The sequence below is a fragment of the Oncorhynchus mykiss genome, chromosome 15, assembly GCF_057628025.1.
Source record: "Oncorhynchus mykiss isolate SJ-2025 chromosome 15, ASM5762802v1, whole genome shotgun sequence".
Classification (NCBI taxonomy): domain Eukaryota; kingdom Metazoa; phylum Chordata; class Actinopteri; order Salmoniformes; family Salmonidae; genus Oncorhynchus; species Oncorhynchus mykiss.
In genome coordinates this window covers 22962163-22983062 of record NC_143036.1, presented here as the reverse complement: position 1 = coordinate 22983062, position 20900 = coordinate 22962163, and the positions used below count along the sequence as shown (strand labels likewise).

The following is a 20900-nucleotide window of genomic DNA, read 5'->3' as shown; positions in this document are numbered from 1 at the left end:
AATGTGTATGATTTTGAGAGTAAAATATTTAACCTGGAAAAACCAAAGGGAGATAAATCAGGAATCAGAAATAAAACAGACTTTATAGGGCCATACAGTAGCAGCCACACACACTGCACTTTCTGAACTGAAAAAAGTCACGCCCACACCACCCCCACAATGTGTCTCTCTATCTCAATCCCTGACTCTCTCTCTCTTTCGCTCACTCTCTCTGGGCACTGTAAGGTGGTGTTTACTTTGTGGTCCCTCTAGGCTGGGTAGAGTGCCCTAGAAATACCATGCGCCATCATTAAGTTTCAGTGGCATCCATTCTGCACGGGTATTTACTTTTCTACCTCCTGATTTATTTAGCTGGGGTCAACTCGGCGAAAGCAGGTCTCCAACCTGGCAACAAAATCTCTCAATAACACTGAAACTGCATTTTCTCCTCCAATTTCTCATCCCCTGACATATATCCGATGTGAGCTGATATATGGGATACATGTCTACGTTCACCAACCTCCATTTCCCACCTCTGTTAGCTCACAGCTTCCCCTGTGTTTCTCCTCCCATGTCTATATAGGAGATAGTTACTTGCCATGCGGTCATCCTCCTGCTTTGCGACCTGACACCCACCATTACCCAACTGTTGATGAACCGTTGCCTCCAAGTAAGACTTCCAACATCATTCACCACCCTTACTCTTACCCCGGAGTCGTGTGTCTGTGTGTGCACGCGCCCGGGGGCTTGGATATGTGTGTCGCATTCATCGATGTGCATGTAGCCATTTCTCTTAACATCTCTCCAATGGCGAGGGACACACCACTCTGGTGGTACCTATCCATCTCTCTGTCTATCAGTACATTGATCCATCCTTGATGTTTTCTGTACGACCATTCACGCCATGGTGATTTGACCATCTAGAACAGTCATTTCTGGTCGCCCTGGTCCCACTGAGGTCATGAGACCTGGCGTGTTTTATGTCCAAGGTTTTGCCAGATTGGGTTTCTAGGTGGTACTACAGTATATGCTACTGTGTGGCATCCTGGGGTGCTGTACATCTAACCATCTCACACATCAGGCACCACAGCCCTCGCCACCACCGTTTCTATAGTGACAGGCCCTAGAGAGGCAGAGCGGGAGAGGCAGTCTATATTTATATCAGCAGGGCGTCTGATACTAGTGGAGGCTGTTGGGTTCGCCTCACACTAAGGTCTGTTGGACTACAAGTTCCATGAACCCTAGAGAAGAGATTAATGTGACTGGCTCTGGAAAATGTCTAACATAGATGGTTCCTTGTGAACTCTTCTGTAAGTTAAATTGCAGCAAAATGGAAAGTATTCACAAAAGAAAAAAATACGATGAAATATTTCACTCTTTCTTTTTACATTGCTTTTCATTTTTTATTTTGTTTACTCAAGTTTCTCTTCCCCTGTGAGCAGAGAATTCATCCTGTTTTTCGGTTGGTCTTTCTCTGTGTTGATATTGGAATTTGGTGCAATGTCACACCAGCAGAAGCCCTGCTGAGCTTTGGTTTTTACTATGAAATGGCTAAAAATAGCCTCCAAAAACCAAATCAGTGGAGAGTTACCGGGGAGAGATCTGACAGCCACAAATATAGTGCTGCTGCACCAAGAGGGGCTCTATTCCAGCTCATTAGAATAAGCAGAGCAGGGATGGAGAAGAGCTGCTGCTAGGAGGTATATTTCTATCAGGAGATGTTGTTTATATGCTCACAGCTCACAGACATACTGTGTTAGTATTTAGGACACGTGAATGTGCGCACACACACACACACACACACACATTCTTCAAAACAGTACCAAACTACAGACTATCTCTGACAGTAACTGCCTCTCAATCGTGCATCTCCCAAAGCCCTCATATCTAACGTAAGCACCTTACAGCCTCAAGTAGACACATCCACATCCCCGAATAGGCTTGAATATTCAGCTCTACTCTGCAGTGCAGTGATAATACCCACATCTCTCCACGCTGACTCAAAGTAACTCCCTCCACAGTAATAATATCCTGTATGCATGTTTCTCTGTTTGTCTCCCTGTCTGCTTGCCACAGCACTGACTATACTACCCATGATTCTGCCAGTCTGAATACAGTAGTATACAACTGATGCAACATCGTCTCATGAGCGATACGTTCCATTTCAATACCTTTGCCTTGATTTTGGGGTGAGGATATTTTCTGCTGCTTCGACTAGCAGGCTGTACTGCTGTGCATTTAGTGGGTTATAATCCACTTCCTGGGTGGGTGGGTGTCAGATGAGATGATCTCTCTCTCTCTCTCCCTCACTCCGTGCCATATGTTGTGAAAGCCAGCAGGTTTCTAATCCCAGAGTGAATCCCATCACCATGATTCCCCACACACTGCTGTGCCCCGCCCACTGCTGTGCCCCGCCCACTGCCGTGCCCCGCCCACTGCCGTGCCCTGCTACAGAGAGACAGATGATGATTAAACAGAGGGAGGAGAAGGGAAAGAGATTTGGCCGGGGTGAGGCCCAGCTTCGGAACACCCTGAAGGTTTCAAGAAGAGAGAGAGGAAAGACAGGGAAAGGGAATGACAGAAAGGAGAAAGATGTACAGCAGGCTAAATGGATGTGTTGGGACGGAAGCTTAAGTGGTTTTGGGAGATTACTTTACGTGCTGGTCCTTGGCTACAACTGTAGACCTCATTAATGGCATCATAGCTAGTCATCAGCCCTGTCTCACAAACAACAGATGCCATTTAGAAGCACTTCCAAGTTTTAAACACAGGATCTCAATCATATTTTTAAGAAGTCAGGAAGGATCCCTTGTATTTTCACTTCATGGTTGCCAGTATGTGTCATCAGGCACGCTGGTGAAGTGTCACTTTGGCTCTCGGTCACCTTCACTATTAATGTGTAAATCTGTGGGCAAGGGTCCTCTGTTGCTGTGGATGTACAGTATGTATGTGTAATTCCTATAGGGACTGCCAAAGCTGACACGGGCTGCATTCCAAATGGAACCCTATTCCCTATATAGTGCACTACTTTTTACCTGGGCCCATAGGACTCTTGTCAAAAGTAGTGCACTATATAGGGAATAGGGTGCAATTTGGGACGTAGTTAATGACTTAAGCTCATGTGTTTACCATTTACTGAGGGTCCATTCATGCAGGGGATGTACTGTGCGTGCACCTTTAGGCGTCCAACTCCTGTCTGATGTTAGCAACCTTTCTGAATGTCGTGGGGTGGGAAGCATATAGCTAGTTGCTTAATACAATATCGACCTCCATGAGATTACTTTGATCCCAAAGCCAGCTGACCACAGCAGACAATAACCCCTTGTCAGCTTCAATCATCTCCCAAAGCAAACCTCCCATTCCATCCTTACTCCTCTTTCCTGTCTCCAGCTTTCCCTTTTGCTACTACTCGGTCTCTTAATCAAACCCCTTTCAACTTCCTTTCCCTTCAATTCCTCTCCTTTCTTTTTCTGTCATTCTTAATTGGGTGTCGTATTACAATCACATCTCCCTCTCTGTGTCCCCCTCCCTCTCGCTGTACTTCCTGTGTGTGTGTGCAGACTGGGAGGCGCGCATCGACAGCCACGGACGTGTCTTCTACGTGGACCATGTGAACCGCACCACCACCTGGCGGAGGCCCACGCACGCCGCCTCCAAGTGTAACGGCATCCAGCGCTCCAGCTCCACCCAGCAGATGGAGCAGCTCAACAGGAGGTGAGGTTGGGAGAAAGAGGGGATGAGGTGAGAGGAGGAGGGAAGGGGGTTGAGAGAGGGTGGTAGAGGAGGAGGAGGGAGAAGGGTATATTGTGATGCCTCACTTTCTGGGTTGTGTGGGTGGTTCGTGGTCTTGTCTGGGGTTGAGAGAATAGAACGGAATAGAACTTTAATGTCCTTCCCTTTGGCATCACCGTACACATGCTCATTCATCATCATGCACATTGAAAAGCATCAGTCCAGCATACACAAGCACATGGAGGACATCGATACATTCACTCACAACTGGCCGCTCCCCCAACTGCAATGTTAAAATAGGTAAATAAATAAGTGCCAAGACATTTCATGTTCTATTTAGTAAGCCCACAGCACAGGGAACAGATTAGTGTTTGTACACGTTCTTCCTGGCCATGGGCATCCTGAAGCACCGGAGAAGGGGGGATGAGGGGAATGGAGAGAGGAGACAGGGAGTGTAATAAAGAAAGGGGGATAGAAAAGGGGGGGATGAGAGGACGAGAGCAGAGAGGGGGATCTACTTCAGTGCATAAAATGGTCCGAATGGATCATGCATGATTGAATATCTCTTAGGCTGCCTTGCCTTAGTCATACGATGTGATGACCAGTTGGATTGTGCTCTGTAACTACTTTTCATGCGATATCCCCTCTGTGGTAAGCCGTCAGTTTACTTTTATGTTTGTGCAGTGCTACCATCTAGTGGACATGTCTGGGCTTGCATCCTAAATTCCCATTTGACAATCGCTTTTTCATTCTCTGTTTTTCTATACCTCACAAACACAATCACCCCCCCCCCCCCCCACACACACACACACACACACACACACATATTTAAATCTGTAAAGATGCAATGAAGTCATTTGGCTCCCAGTCGCTGAGGGCCCCCATGTCTTTCATGCTCCAGAGTGATTTGCCCACATTAGATTCAGAACACACACCTTCAGAAATAAACTCATTTCTGGTTCCACACACTGACCTAATTTTATGCCACAAGGGACACCCACTGGCCAATAAATGAAGAATAAGAGATGAGAAATGACCCAGTTATATCGCAAACGGACCTGGCAGTTCCACTGCTATGGATTACAGCTTTAAGAATGGTGGATGCCGTCTTTGACCTGGGTTGCATCTTGAAAGTATACAGTTTAGTTTATCAGTGACAAAAAGGTGCCAAGCTGCAGTACTGTATAGATTCATTTCTACTTTTACTGCTCGAGTGTGTACAGTAGCAGATCAAGTCAACAGAGTTGACCGTGAAAGCGCCTCGACGCAATAAGGCGCCTCGTCGGTGCACTGACGTACAGTGATGTCACTCCCTGTTCCTTTCCAGGTACCAGAACATCCAGAGGACCATGGCGACGGAGGATGAGTGTGGTGGACGGAGGTTGGAGAGAAGTGTCAGCACGGAAACGGAAACAGACTCTCCACCACAGGCCATTGGTGTGTATCTCACTCCTCTACCTAAACCATCATGGAATATGCCATTTAGTTGACGCTTACAATAGTGTATGCATACCTTTTCGTATGAGTGGCTCCATTCAAATCAGACCCATGACCCATTGCAAGCTTCATGCTCGACCACCATGGCGTTAATATGGTATTAACATGATCAATGTAATACATGCATATTGTACATATATTATTCAATATTTAGACAAGCATTGCCTACTTTTGTGTGCAGAGCCAAGGAGAGAGGGCCCCTCATCCCCTGTCAGCAACCAGAAGATCACCCTGCTCCTCCAGTGCCCCGCCGTTAAGTTCATCACCCACCCTGAGTTCTTCACGGTCCTGCACGCCAACTACGTAAGTGCTGTTCAAATAGGAATAGTCCTTTGATGGTTTAGGTCTTTGGATGTAATGTTTGACTGTCAGTTGAACTTTTATTTACCCTCTGTTTTGACTTTGATAACCTACCAGTGATTCATTTCCTTTCTGAATAAATCAAACTTTGCTACAGTGTGTAAACACTTGGCGCTGGATTCCTACAGTATGTTGGTCTCTGTTGAAATACACAGTTCACCTCTGTCTCACCTCTGATCCTACCACTGTACCTGATGACACAGCACATGTTAACACGGACCTTGTTGCCCTATCACAAGAACCTATTCTGAGTTACAGTTCATATAAGTAAATCAGTCAATTGAAATACATTCATTAGGCCGTAATCTATGGATTTTACTACTGGGAATACAGATATGCATCTGTTGGTCACAGATACCCTTAAAAAAAAGGGAAGTGACGTGGATTAGAAAACCAGTCCGTATCTAGTGTGACCACCATTTGCCAAATGCAGTGCAACACATCTCTTTTGCATAGAGTTGATGACTGTGGCTGTGCGAAGTTTCTGGATATTGGCAGGAACTGGAACACACTGTCGTGCATGTTGATCCAGAGCATCCCAAACATGCTCAATGGTTGACATGTCTGGTGAGTATGCAGGCCATAGAAGAACTAGTACATTTTCAGCTTCTTAGAATTGTGTACAGATCCTTACATGGGGCTCTGAATTATAATACTGAAACATGGGGTGATGGCTGCAGGTGAATGGCACGATAATGGGCCTCAGGATCTCCTCACGGTATCTCTGTGCATTCAAATTGGCATTGATAAAATGCAGTTGTCTTCATTGTCCGTAGCTTATGCCAGCCCATACCATAACCCCACCATGGGGAACTCTGTTCACAACATTGACATCAGCAAACCACTCACCCACACAACGTCATACACAACGTCATACACGTCACAGGTTGTGAGTCCGGTTGGACATACTGCCAAATTCTCTAAAACAATGTTAGAGGCGGATTATGGTAGATAAATTAACATGAAATGCTCTGGCAACAGCTCTGGTGGACATTCCAGCAGTCAGCATGCCAATTGTACGCTCACTCAAAAATTGAGACATCTGTGGCATTGTGTTGTGTGACAAAACTGCACATTTTAGAGTGTCCTTTTATTGTCCCCAGCACAAGGTGCAGCTGTGTAATGATCATGACGTTTAATCAGCATCTTGATATGCCACACCTGTCAGGTGGATGGATTTCATTGGCTAAGGAGAAATGCTCACTAACAGTGTTGTAAACAAATTTGTGCAGCAAATTTGAGACAAATAAGCTTTTTGTGCATTTGGAAAATTTCTGGGATCTTTTATTTCAGCTCGTAAAACATGGGACCAACACTTTACAGGTTACGTTTATAGTTTTGTTCAGTGGAGTTTCCCCCGTTCACCCGTTCACCATCTTCCCTCGGAGCACAGCACAGGACAGGACAGGTCATATCCCTGAGCAATTCAGATCTATTTCCAACCCTGCTGTTGCCTTGGTAAACGGTGCTTATTACCACCAACAGTGACTTCACGGTCCTCTCACGGTCATGACCTCATCAAACTAAGCCCAGCGGTTGCGGTTGGGTCGACACGGCGTTGTTCCATACCGATGGCCGATCTATTAATAGAGTCTGGTTATTGATCCATCGACCGTTGGGAGTCGAAGCTCGCTGCAACTTCCTGCCAAAGCAAGGGAAGCCGTTACAGAGGTGGGGACGTGACCTGTCAACTGACAGAGAGAGGCAGAGAGGGAGAAGTTCTTCCCCTGGGTTGAAAGGAGTTTATAGATAGTTGATCAGATGGAAAGGTCAAATAATGTGTATTACTACTAAATACACTCGATCGGATAACTTTGTTTGCGGATTCTGTGACATTCTATTTCAGTTCAGGGGGGTGTCTAAAAGCATATGTGTTTATGTAACAAAGCCTGGTATGTTTGCGTGGAGAGAGCGTTGGTTGCGCCTTCTGTGCACAATGACTCCAATAGCGTTCAGTAGCATTGCAAGCCAGTAAATTGGGTCTTTTTCCCCAATGTCACAGTATAACCACACCACGCCACGTCCTGCAATGTAATGTGTTCTCTGTGTGGCGATCCCAGGGTGCCTACCGGATATTCACCAACAGTACCTGTCTGAAGCACATGATCCTGAAGGTACGGCGGGACGCCCGCAACTTTGAGCGCTACCAGCACAACAGAGACCTGGTGATTTTCCTCAACAAGTTTGCCGACACACAACTAGAGCTGCCCCGAGGCTGGGAGATCAAAACAGACCCACAGGGCAAGGTAAAGGTCTGCTCACTTATCCAACATACGTCTATGCACTTATAGTTAGGTTGTAGTTAGTGTGGAGCGATGGAGATTAGTCCTGAAATGGTAAATGATGAAACTTAGAATTCCCAGAGATTCTGATTGTACCCCGATTCCATAATTGATGTCAATAAGAAGCTTGAGTTATCTGAAGTCAGGATTCCACCTATAATGTCTAGCCACAGTGGAAAGAGACTTGAGCCATGGTGACATGTGATGAAACTGTAGGTACCATGGTTGTGGGTTTCCCCTGGATACTTCATCTCAAGTCCTGTTCATGTAAATCTCTGTTTGACCTTGTTTTCCTCTTCTTTCCAGTCGTTTTTCGTGGACCACAACAGCCGGGCGACAACCTTCATTGACCCCAGGATCCCCTTACAGAACGGCCGTCTGCCCAACCATCTGACCCACAGGCAGCACCTGCAGAGACTGCGCAGCTACAGTGCTGGAGAGGTGAGAGAATCCTCTTGGAATGGAATTGAATGGTCTATTTGTCATTACCAATGGAGTCAATAGTAGACTCATCTAATGTCTTCTATGAGCTGACGATTGAGATTATGACGACGAGGATCACAGTGATGATGATCTTTGTGGTGTCTGTCCCAGGCGTCTGATGTGTCCCGGAGTCGAGTAGCTTCCCTGATTCACAGACCTGGGAACAGCCTGGTAGCCGCCATACGTAGCCAGTACAACGCCGACTCCACACCGTTAGGTGCACCATGTAAGTGCTGCAGCAGAGTCCATATTGTGCGGCTGTGGCGGTAACTTTTACAGAACTTGGACCCTCGTGCTCAATCATAGTCACACATATTTTGTCTGTTTGTGTTTAGGCATTTAGCAGACTTTCATCCAAATGGTCTTGACGACACGCGTACCGGTATTCAGTGTCGGTGATCTATGCAAGAGCCCAACCCTCCTACCAACTGATCCACCCCAAGTGTTTCTAGTGAGGGCCAAACCAGAAGCATACAGCTTGTCTCAACGGAGAGTCTCTTTGCTGAGGACAATGATTGTGTGACTCTATCACGTCCCCTGAGACACTCCTTTTTCTCTCTGTCCAAATTACCCTGAAAATGGTTCCTGAATCAGCCAGGCCACAGGCACGGCCCTAGCCACCACAGCTGGCGTGGCACTTAAAGACACGCTGGCTTGCCGTAGGAATTTATATTCCTCCTCATTCCCCTCATGTAGGTCTATGGTTCCTTCTCATCCTCCTCGTATCTGTAACGTCTCCACTGGTGCGGTTGAGCTGCACAGCGCTCGCTGTGATTACAAAGCCCAGAGTGCCACAGAATGCCTCTCCTCTCCTCAGTCATGTCAGGACTAGGACAGAGTGATGGGCGGTTTTAACCGGATAGCCGTCTTCCATCGGAAATGGGTTCAGTGGGGTAGTTGTGTTCACTTAGACATGCAGTAAGTTATCCAGACGTGTTGAGCAACGACAGCGTGACATTTTCTCTGAACATGTTCTCGAATGGAGGACAAGATGTGCGACCAGTCGTCTTGCCTGCACTCTGTCATCTGTTTGGTGTATTTTGAATAATTAGCCACACTATAAAGTTACTGTTATCTTTTGAAGTTATCCGGAAACCACAGAGTACTAACACAATTCGTGTGAATAGCAATAACCCAAAGGAAGTATCTCAGCACGATCCCTCATACTCTTGCACTGGTCCAAGGACTTAAATGCAGCTTGCTAATTCTGAACCTCATCATCAGCAAGCTGCATATAACACCCTGGACGAGAGCTAACTTCATCATGACTTCTGTCTCCCCAGTTTCTCTGTCTGATGAGTGCCATTTGACAGAAAGGTCACTTTGTTTTAACCATCATAGATAGAGATAGTGTTGCGCATCACTTTCCTGCCCTCTGTCCAGGTTAACCTTTATTGTCATGAATCTTGCCCTGGAGGCAGAACTTCACGTGGGCCAACTGCAAAGTAAAAATGGTCTATATCGTAAAAATATGATCAGGTTTCCAGCATTTAAGGTTAGGGTTAGCAGTGTGGTTAAGGCTAGGGTTAAGGTCAGGGTTAAGTTTCAAATCAGATTTTCTGACTTTGTGACTTTACCAGCTAGTGACCAGTCTGTAGAGCTGCCTCCAATACATGAGTCATCTCAATAAATGCCCCTCTGTCTCCCCCTCAACACAGCTTACAATGACAAGATAGTGGCGTTTCTTCGCCAGCCAAACATCTTTGAGATGCTTCAAGAGCGCCAGCCGAGCCTGGCCAGGAACCATGTACTAAGGTGATCCTCTATATATTATATATTTTGCAAGACTTATTGTTGCTTTATGAATTGTTTCATGAGTTTGTATTTTTACCTTTTTGTGTTTACGTTGTGAACAAATACGTTCGGTAATAACCTCACTGCAGTACACTAATAACCTCACTGCAGTACAGTGAGTTTTTGTTTAAAGCCAGTCTCAGAATCCTCTTGTTGCCGATAGAACCTTAGAATTCTAAGGTCACAATTTGGCTGGATGTTTGACTGCCCTCACTCTGTCAACCAATCAGGGAGAAGATCCACTACATCAAGACGGAAGGTTCACAGGGGGTGGAGAAGCTGTCTTGTGATGCTGACCTGGTCATTCTACTGAGGTAGTCTTGTTTACCCTGTTGTTGTTGATACTAGATGGTTGTTTTGGCTGGTTCTGCGGGGCTCCGCTGGCCTGACGCTGGCTAGATTACAGTAAACCCAGAGCATCTTGTCCCACGGCTCATTCACTGTCTGTCTCACAGCCAATCCGATTACACCCTTCACATGGGCACACTGTATTACTTTAGGCCTATATATCCATGCCCAAAACCAGCAGCCAGCAGGCGTAATGTGATTGGTTTATAGTCCACAGACCAGCCAGCAGCCGTAATTTGATTGGTTTATAGTTCACAGACCCAGCCTGACAGAATTGGTATATGTTACAGTCTGTCTACCATGTTTGTGAGGAGAGCAAACCCTGTAATCTACATGATCGACAGACAGTTTCTGTATAGAATGCAGGGATAATTTCCTTCACGAAATGGAATGGAATAAAGACTTGATACTTTGTACTTTCTAGGTGTCCATAACATTTGGACCATTTCGAATTTGTAAACTATCCCTTTAACGCTCTCTCTCCCTCACTTTCCCTTCCTCACTTTCCCTCTCTCCCTATCTCCCTCCCTCCCTGTCAATCTCTCTCCCCTGCAGCTTGTTTGAGGAGGAAATCATGTCCTATGTTCCACCCCACTCCTTTCACCCGGGGTACAGCTTCTCGCCTCGCTGCTCACCCGGATCCTCGCCACAAAACTCCCCAGGTGGGTCTTCCCTTACTTTTAACTTCACTGACCAGCCAATCAGCTCTCATGTATGCTAACCAAGTACAGGGCTCTAGCCTCATGGGCCACCACCAATCCCTCCTAACTTAATAACCCAAACCATGTCTGAATAGGCATCATTTATTTAAGTGAGGGTAACCACTCGGACTGCACTAAGGACCTAAGCCAATCAGGATCCTTAGAACCACATGAAATCAAGTCATAACAAGTGCCACTTATGAATTAGTCCCATTAAGGGAAACAACCAGTCACCTCTTGAGCAGTAGCTATTATGAAGCCCAAGCACCACTCAATGCAAACCACAATGAGTGATTTAAATGAGCAATTGGGTTGATGGTGTCAACATTCTATCCTCGGCCTTTACAAAGATAACATACCCATAATTACACTGGCTATGAAATATCAGTCAGACCATACTGTGGGCTCCTAGCGCCAGTTATGAATGAATAATTACACTGTGAAATAGAATCCATTATAAACTGAGTGGTCCGAGCCATGAATGCTGATTGGCTGACTGCCGTAGTATATCAGACCGTATACCACGGGTATGACAAAACATGTATTTTTACTGCTCTAATTACCGTGGTAACCATTTTATAATAGCAATAAGGCACCTTGGGGGTTTGTGGTATCTAGGCACTCCGGTTTGCATCATGCATAAGAACAGCCCTTAGCCATGGTATATTGACCACAACCCCTTGGCCCTTATTGCTTAAATATCACACCATAGAGCAATAGAGGAAGCCCAGTGGCCGGCAGTGGGAGAGTATGGAGCGAGGTGGAACTGGGCCGACATTCTGCTGATTTTCTCATCGAAGAAAAGCCAGATCGCAATACAGTTCTCTGTTCCCAAAGCTGGAATCTGTTTCGAACAGAGTTCACTAAGTTTTGTAGACATGGAGCTTTGCTAAATTAAAAAATATATTACAAGTAGTGCAAGGGCGAATTGAATTATTGCACATACACGCTTCACAGAGAGTGTTCCTTATTTGAAATGTGCAGATACAGTGTCAAGAAAAAATATGTGAACTCTTTGGAAATACCTGGATTTCTGCATAAATTGGTCATAAAATTTGATCTGATCTTCATCTAGGTCACAGCAATAGACAAACACAGTCTGCTTAAACTAATAACACATAAACAATTATAGGTTTTCATGTCTTTACTGAACACACAATGTAAACATTCACAGTGCAGGAAAGAAAAGGTATGTGAACCCTTGGGTTTAGTAACTGGTTGACCTCCTCAACCAAACGTTTTCTGTAGTCAGACCTGCACAAAGGTCAGGAGGAATTTTGGACCATTCCATTATACAAAACTGTTTAATTTCAGCAATATTCTTGGGATGCCTGGTGTGAACTGTTCTCTTGAGGTCATGCCACAGCATCTCAATCGGGTTAATCAATAAACAAAACACGAACAACGCACAGACATGAACCTGAAACAGAAACAATGATGCCTGGGGAAGGAACCAAAGGGAGTGACAAATGTAGAGAAGGTCATCTGGGAAGTGATGGAGTTCAGGTGAGTCTGATGACGCGCAGGTGTGCGTAATGATGGTGACAGGTGTGCACCATAACGAGCAGCCTGGTGACCTAGAGGCCAGAGAGGGAGCACACATGACAGCTTCTGTGTTTTGGGTCGTTGTGCTGTTGAATCACCCAACTTCTGCTTCAATTGGCGGACATATAGCCTAACATTCTCCTGCAAAATGTCTTAATAAACTTGGGAATTCATTTTTCCGTTGATGATAGCAGCAGCAAAGCAGCCCCCAAACCATGATGCTCCCTCCACAATACTTTACAGTTGGGATGAGGTTTTGATGTTGGTGTGCTGTGCCTTTTTTTCTCCACACATAGTGTTGTGTGTTCCTTCCAAACAACTCAACTGTAGTGTCATCTGTCCACAGAATATTTTGCACCCAGGTGCACTTTTACAAATTTCAGACGTGCAGACATTTTGTTTTTGGACAGCAATTGCTTCTTCGATGGTGTCCTCCCATGAACACCATTCTTGTTTAGTGTTTTACGTATCGTAGACTCGTCAACAAAAATGTTCGCATGTTTCATGTTCAAGATCCCAGAAATGTTCCATACGCCTCATAAAAATCTTATTTCTCGGAAATGTTTGTGCACACATTTGTTTACATCCCTGTTAGTGAGTGTTTCTCCTTTGCCAACTGACAGGTGTGGTATATCAAGAAGCTGATTAAACAGCATGATCATTACACAGGTGCCACTTGTGCTGGGGACAATAAAAGGCCAATAAAATGTCACACAACATAATGCCACAGATGTCTCAAGTTTTAAGGGATGAGTGCAAATAGCATGGTGACTACAGGAATGTCCACCAGAAGTGTTCCCATAGAATTTTATGTTCTCTGCCATAAGTCACCTTCAAAGTTGTTTTAGAGAATTTGGCAGTACATCCAACCGGTCTCACAACCGCAGACCACGTGTAACCACACCAGCCCAGAACCTCCACATCCGGCTTCTTTACCTGCAGGATTGTCTGAGACCAGCCACCCGGACAGCTGTTGAAACTGAGGAGTATCTCTCTCTGTAATAAAGCCCTTTTGTGGGGAAAAAAAATCATTCTGATTGGCAGGGCCTGGTTCCCCATTAGGTGGTCCTATGTCCTCCCAGGGGCACCCATGGCTGCACCCCTGCCCAGCCATGTGAAATCCCATAGATTAAGGCCTAATGAATTTATTTCAATGGACTGATTTCCTTACATGAACTGCAACGCAGTAAAATCAATGAAATTGTTGCATGTTGTGTTTCTATTTTTGTTCAGTATATCTTGGGTTAGTTGTTAATATCTTTGGTGCTAGGCTAGCAGCTAACAGCTAGCATCCTCACAATACGATCATCACTCCCCATGAAAGGCCCTGCTGTGCTACATTAGAGCATGGCCATGCAGCGTTAATGAGCTGATAGAGTCGTTAAGAGGCCATGAGGAGGTGTCAGGGGTTCTTATTATTTTTGATGAGAGCAGAGGAGCTATTAATGGATGAATGGGAGCAGGGCCACAGCTGGAGGGAGGCAAACCTGGATTGGAATGATGCTGCATTTTCTCTCCCTTTGGTCTTTGTTGAGAGAGAAGTTTTTTTGACTGCTTTTTCAACAGAACATTGTACAAATGTCAGCAACATGCTTAATTGTGAACCCAACTTAAATTTGAATATTACAATTGGCAATACAATCAACTGTTCAGCAGGCGGACCATGGCTGGGACGGCGCTGCAACAGAAACGCTCAGTCCTGCAGTGGATCAGTTCCATTTTAGTTGAGGAGCAGGTCTGGTGTAGGCTCACAGACGATCGTTGAAGTGGGAGGACACGGTGCTAAGGGTCAAAAATGTAAAATGTAATCTTGTGAAGAGACTTTCCCTGCGAGTGCGTGTGAAGTGATGGTAGGCCCAGATTGGTGCATGCATCTGAGTAGTACTTTTCTCCTCCCTTGCTCTGTTGAACTGAGGCTGGCCTGACTCAGGCTAGCTTCAAGTCATGTCAAAAAATGAGTTGACTGATGGATCACAAATGTGCCAATGATGATAAGAACTGCTCTTCTCTGTCCTCTCTCGATGGTATCGGATTGTCCCTTGGTTAGCCCAGCATGCCACACTGTGGCAGCATATTCCACCGCTGGTCGGATATACACTGTGCATTAGATGGTGAATACGGTCACTTAGGGATGTGGAAGTGCTTCAGGCATCAAAACGTGACCCCAAAAAAATACAACAACAAGGATGATCATTGGCTCAGCTACACTAGTGGGGAAGGTTTTGAACTCTTAACAACTGCCCATAAGTGCCTGTGTTTTTCACTGGGCCTTGAAGTCCATGAATTATGTATGTATAAGGTATTGATTGCAGTTGTATTAGCTTAGATGTAAATTATGGCTATCGCTCACTCTGTGTGTGTGCTTGTGTGTTTGTGTGTGTTGGCAGGCTTACAGAGGGCCCGAGCTCCGGCTCCATACCGCAGAGACTTTGAAGCCAAACTGCGTAACTTTTACAGGAAGCTGGAAGCTAAGGGCTATGGCCAGGGGCCAGGGAAGATCAAGTAAGTCTCTCTGTGTCTGTGTGTGTGTGTGTGTGTGTGTGTGTGTGTGTGTGTGTGTGTGTGTGTGTGTGTGTGTGTGTGACGCATACTTGAGTGTATATGCTGATACCCACCCCCTGGTGGTAATTACTGTATATGTCAAGGAAATTGCAAGATGTTGCAAGCAGAATCTACAGCTAGAGATAGAAACAGTAGATGATTCTCTACCATGTAGCATTGTGGATTATGTCTGAATTTCTATCTTAAATGTTCTGAATAGCTCTATAAGACCCAGTAAGATGATGTGATGAGAGGAGATAAGCATGTCTGTACAGGAACTGTAGTTTGCTAATCATTTAATTATTGTCCCAGACTGATCATCAGAAGAGACCACCTGTTGGAGGGCACCTTCAACCAGGTGATGGCCTACTCCCGCAAGGAGCTGCAGAGGAACAAGCTCTACATCACCTTCCTGGGAGAGGAGGGGTAAGCGTGTTTGTGTTTGTGTGTGCATGTATGTGCATGGAAGCATGTGCATGTGGGATTGATCCCATTGCCGTATTTTTAAAACTACATCCCCCATGTCCCCCGTCTCTAGGCTGGACTACAGCGGCCCCTCCAGGGAGTTCTTCTTCCTGTTGTCCCAAGAGCTATTCAACCCTTACTACGGCCTGTTTGAGTACTCAGCCAACGACACTTACACCGTCCAGATCAGCCCCATGTCTGCCTTCGTTGAGAACCATCTGGAATGGTGAGGACTGATACCCTGAGAGAGCATATTATCGTAATTTTTACTTTTTTATGCAGGTATTTAACCAGGTGATCTATTGTCTGTGTTTACACAGGCAGCCCAAATCTGATATTTTACCACTAATTGGTTATTGACCAATCAGATTAATTTAACCTTTATTTAACTAGGCAAGTCAGGTAAGAACAAATTCTTATTTGTTTTACCAAAAGGCAAATGTCCTCCTGTGGGGATGGGGGATTAAAACTAAAAATACAGGACAAAACACACATCATGACAAGAGAGACACCATAACACTGCTTAAAGAGAGACCTAGAATAATTGGGAAAAATATCAGAGTTGGGCTGCCTGAGTAAATGCAGCCAATGAGATATGAATCTCTTCTTTAAGGGAGGCTTAGCCAAGAGTCTATTAATGAATACAAATACAAATAAAACCAGATGTTTTACAGTTGGTTTCTGTGCATCTTTAGCCAAGGAGCACCAAGGAGTTTATGATCACCGTGCAACTGGTGTAGGTCATCAAATTGTCTAGGGTTAATATCGCTCGTTAGCATTTTATTGGTGGGACTAGGGGAGTCATGTAAAACCAAGCATCGTTTAATATTCCCCTTGACACAAACATAATGATGACACTCTAGTAAACATGGTATGATGTACCAGTATGATGTATTTACCATCTGTGTCAACCCTGAAGCAGTGGGGAAATAGTACAAGGATTGTTGGTTTTCAACAGCGCAAATTACTTGTGTACTCCGGCAAATGACTAGTGTAATAGCATAGACTGAAAAACTAAACCTATAGAGGAGAAACTAACATAAGCTGTGAAATGTAGCCAACACCCTGTAATATTCCCTGTTTTACTCTTAGTGGAAATGCAGCCTTGTGAGCTCCGTTCATTGTCACCGGAAATTAAACTACTTCATGGACACAAAATGGTTGCCATAGCATTCCAATTAGCCTGTCATTGGACGCTGGACTTGAACCAATGAGGGTAAAGTTTATAGCTTGGCAGATGGCACTCTGCCGAGTCATTAATTACCAGTCACAAGTTGAAAGTAAATTGGTGTCAATTATACCATTAACCAACAACATCCTTCATTCCTTGAGAATATACCCTTTCCTGAACAGTTGATAGCGCTTTTCCACAGTTTTTACCTTTGGAAGACGAAGACAGGTTTATGCAGCTTGTCCTGTCCAAGACCATGGTCTGCCTCTCAATAATCTAAAAGTGGATTCCTCTCCTCGTCTCCTTTCCTTCCTAGGTTCCGCTTCAGTGGGCGTATTCTAGGCCTGGCCCTGATCCACCAGTATCTGCTGGATGCCTTCTTCACACGACCCTTCTACAAGGCCCTCCTCAGACTGTGAGTGCATTGACCACCCTTTTGCTTCCATATACCCCCCACACACGCACACACCTGTACCATAATCTAGCCTACACATTCTTACTTCTGTACCTCAATTACCTCTCTTCACCCTACACACACACACACACGTCTTGTGCCACAATCTACCCGACTCACAACTCTCCCTGTACAATTACCTCACACACTCCTCTCCCTGTACAATGTATCTGTACTAACATTGCATCATGCTACACATCAACTAAAAGGAATCCTACTGTAAAATCATATCAATCAGTCAACCAGTCAATGTGTGATGTTCTCACAGATCCACAGACCTGAGTGATCTGGAGTATCTGGATGAGGAGTTCCATCAGAGTCTCCAGTGGATGAAGGAAAATGACATCACTGACATCCTGGACCTCACCTTCACTGTCAATGAGGAGGTCTTTGGCCAGGTCAGTCTCAGTTAGGAGTCAGTCTGTTAGGGGTCAGTCTCAGGGATCAGTCTCAGGGATGAGGTAGGCCACGAGGCACTAGGGCTTTGACTGTCTCTGCTTAGCCTGACCTAGCACTTTGTAGTATGTTGTAACTTGGGGAAATGGAGTACTTTATCAATAAATTATTATATTCTTCTGCCCAGGACAGAATGAAATGTGTTGTAAGTTTCACTTTAAAGTTTAATTTCGAAGTTAACATCTGCCCACCACACCAGAGTACATCTTTTGTTGGGAGGTCAAAGAAGCAAAAGTTATTTTAGCCCAAAATGGTCCCCACACCACACACTCTTCATAAATACAGTTCTCTGACATAATTTCCTGTTTGTCATTTCCTGTGTCAGGTGACGGAGCGGGAGCTAAAGTCGGGTGGCTCCAACCTTCAGGTGACGGAGAAGAACAAGAAGGAGTACATTGAGCGCATGGCCAAGTGGAGGGTAGAGCGCGGGGTGGTGCAGCAGACTGAGGCCCTGGTCCGAGGCTTCTATGAGGTACAGCACAAACCTAGAATACCCCACATGGCCTTTGACCCCTACTAACCCCTCAGTGTTTGCAGATCTGAAAGAATAGGATGGGTATAAGCAATATGGCGGAACCTCCCCATTATAATGATGCTTACACCTATCCAGTCCCTCTCGATCTGTAAATGCCAAAGGAAGGTATGGTCTCTAGAGGAAGTGTCAGAGACTTCCATCTCACCATTGCCAAGTGAATTCCATTCATTTGTGGAACAGCAGGCAATCTATTGACATCCCTAATCCCCTCTCCAACCCTCCTCTGGCCCCAGGTGGTAGACTCTCGTCTGGTGTCGGTGTTTGATGCCAGAGAGCTGGAGCTGGTCATTGCAGGGACGGCTGAGATCGACCTAAACGACTGGAGGACCAACACAGAGTACAGAGGAGGTGAGAAAGTAAAAATCAATGCAGATATCTGAGTACTTCTATTTCTGTTCTAGGATAGTCATCTTGTGAAGTGTCCAAGGAAAATGTTTTGTTTCCCGAAAGTAAAACATGTACTATTGACTCTGAGAAAAAAAGCTGCTATCAAGAACCTAAGAGTGTTCTTCAGCTGTCCCCATAGGAGAACCATTTGAAGAACCCTATTGGGTTCCATGTAGAACCCTTTTCCTAGAGGGTTCTACATGGAACCCAAAAAGGTTTCTACCTGGAAACAAAAAGGGTTCTCCTATGGGCACAGCCGAAGAACTCATTTGGAACCTTGATAGCACCTTTTTTCCCCTAAGAGTTCAAACTGAAACTGACAGTGCTGCAGACCACACAGGGAAGGAAAGAAAGTAGTAATGTAAAAAGACTGACAAAGACCAAGTGATGGTTGAAAAGCTGTCACTGACAGTCATGCTGTTTAATGTAAAAGCCTATGTTTTTGGAAGCATAAACCAATGTGTCCCTTTCTGCATAACAAAGTACTAGAGTCTATGTTCCAACTGACAGACCTGTAATGACACAGAGCGGTCAACGCCAAGTAGAACATGCCGGAACATCCGTCTCACGGCCTCATTAGCGCATATGCACCATGTCACCTGACATAAGAGAGTGTGCGTCTGTAACTGATTACGGCCACATCATGAGCGCCGTTGCAATTTCTCTCTGCCTCCTTTGAACAGACAGATGTGGCGGAGGGTCCGGCAAGTCCCGAAATGCCCATAAACGTCCATAACTCATTAATCACCCAGAAGGCCGTGCTCCAGCTGCCAGGCTGCTCATCTGGTTCTCATTATGGCTAAGCTCTTAATTGGCCAAACTCATCATCTGCACAATTGGAGCCGTTTGCTCTTTCGTTTGGCAAAGACGTCAGTTTGCTGTGGATGGATTGGATCACAAGCTGGACTGGAAAGCCTGCAGTGACCCTTCTCACCACAGCCTCCAAAGCAAACAGCGCCCTGTTTAGATTGCAGTTTGTAATTTAAAGTGAAAACTTTCAAAATGGAACAGAAAGTGGTGAACATTAAATTTGCTCTCAGAATGGGAGCTAGCTTCTCGGTCCACAGTATTAATAGTGATGACAATGACTTGCAGTTAATGAGCTCATTTCTCAAACACTAAGTAAGGGGTTGACTCAATCCATTTCACCCTCAGTGTGTAGCAACCACATGTGTACGGTTGATGCAGAACACAAAGCAGTGAGGATAACCAGGGTTGTGTACCAGTCAGTTACACCTACACTGACCTCACCAATGAACCCTAATAAATCCTTCCCCAGGTTACCATGACGGCCACATAGTGATGCGGTGGTTCTGGGGCGCGGTGGAACGCTTCAACAACGAGCAGAGACTGCGGCTGCTGCAGTTTGTGACGGGCACCTCCAGCGTTCCATACGAAGGCTTCGCTGCCCTACGGGGAAGCAACGGCCTACGACGCTTCTGCATCGAGAAGTGGGGCAAGGTCACCTCACTACCCAGGTACTGGATAGAAAATATACCAACATATTAATAAATATATCGTTTGGAATTGAATCCTCTTATAAGAATCATATCTCTCCCGGACAAGTTTTATTCTTATAATCAACTAGTATCAACTCTTAATAAAAGCAAACTACATTGTAAGTATACAAAAATAAGTATACAAAAATGACCACTACGGCATAAGCAGACTCATGATTCTTAGAGGCAGAGTGCACTGTTTTGGGTGTTTTATTCTGGAATAAAGAGGTAATTTCATTGACTAATGTAATTATTCCACTACAAGGAGATGAAAATATCCAGAAAGACATTCCACTAACCACACACTGGTTGAATCAACATTGCTTCCACATCATTTGAATGAAATTACATTGAACCAACTTGGAATAGATGTTGAATTGACTTCTGTGCACACTGGGAAATAGTACAGTAAACCTAGTTCAAGGGTCAAATGTACTGTAACTTGTCACACTTATAAGGTCAATTGGAAACGCATGCTAAATGTGGCCATTTAGAATTATTAAAGCAGGTAGCCACGCCCTATTTAGGGAAAGACATTTGAGCAAAATAAATAGTCTTTCACCTCATAGGAAGGACTGTATCGAGAATATTTTATAAGGAAATTAAAAGAAAACTGTCTGCTTTAAAACAAAAAAATATCAGCAGCTTATCTGACTGGGCTATTATTTTTA

The 20900-nt window shown here is 45.0% G+C and overlaps 1 protein-coding gene across 2 annotated transcripts in view; it reads left to right on the top strand.

The window, feature by feature from the left end:
• The window catches only part of hecw1a (HECT, C2 and WW domain containing E3 ubiquitin protein ligase 1a), a 79138-nt gene that overhangs the window by 51652 nt on the left and 6586 nt on the right, over positions 1–20900 (top strand). Inside the window, exons 11-28 of one of the 2 annotated variants that reach the window (XM_021562698.3) lie at positions 563–649; positions 3540–3693; positions 5039–5148; positions 5390–5511; positions 7629–7814; positions 8157–8291; positions 8445–8559; positions 9992–10088; positions 10358–10441; positions 11031–11137; positions 15109–15223; positions 15575–15688; positions 15801–15953; positions 17215–17313; positions 17621–17750; positions 18134–18280; positions 18577–18691; positions 20010–20208. In XM_021562698.3, coding sequence (XP_021418373.2) covers positions 563–649; positions 3540–3693; positions 5039–5148; positions 5390–5511; positions 7629–7814; positions 8157–8291; positions 8445–8559; positions 9992–10088; positions 10358–10441; positions 11031–11137; positions 15109–15223; positions 15575–15688; positions 15801–15953; positions 17215–17313; positions 17621–17750; positions 18134–18280; positions 18577–18691; positions 20010–20208 — 2269 coding nt within the window. The remainder of the gene's footprint in view (positions 1–562; positions 650–3539; positions 3694–5038; positions 5149–5389; positions 5512–7628; positions 7815–8156; positions 8292–8444; positions 8560–9991; positions 10089–10357; positions 10442–11030; positions 11138–15108; positions 15224–15574; positions 15689–15800; positions 15954–17214; positions 17314–17620; positions 17751–18133; positions 18281–18576; positions 18692–20009; positions 20209–20900) is intronic. The other variant, XM_021562699.3, reaches the window with a different exon arrangement.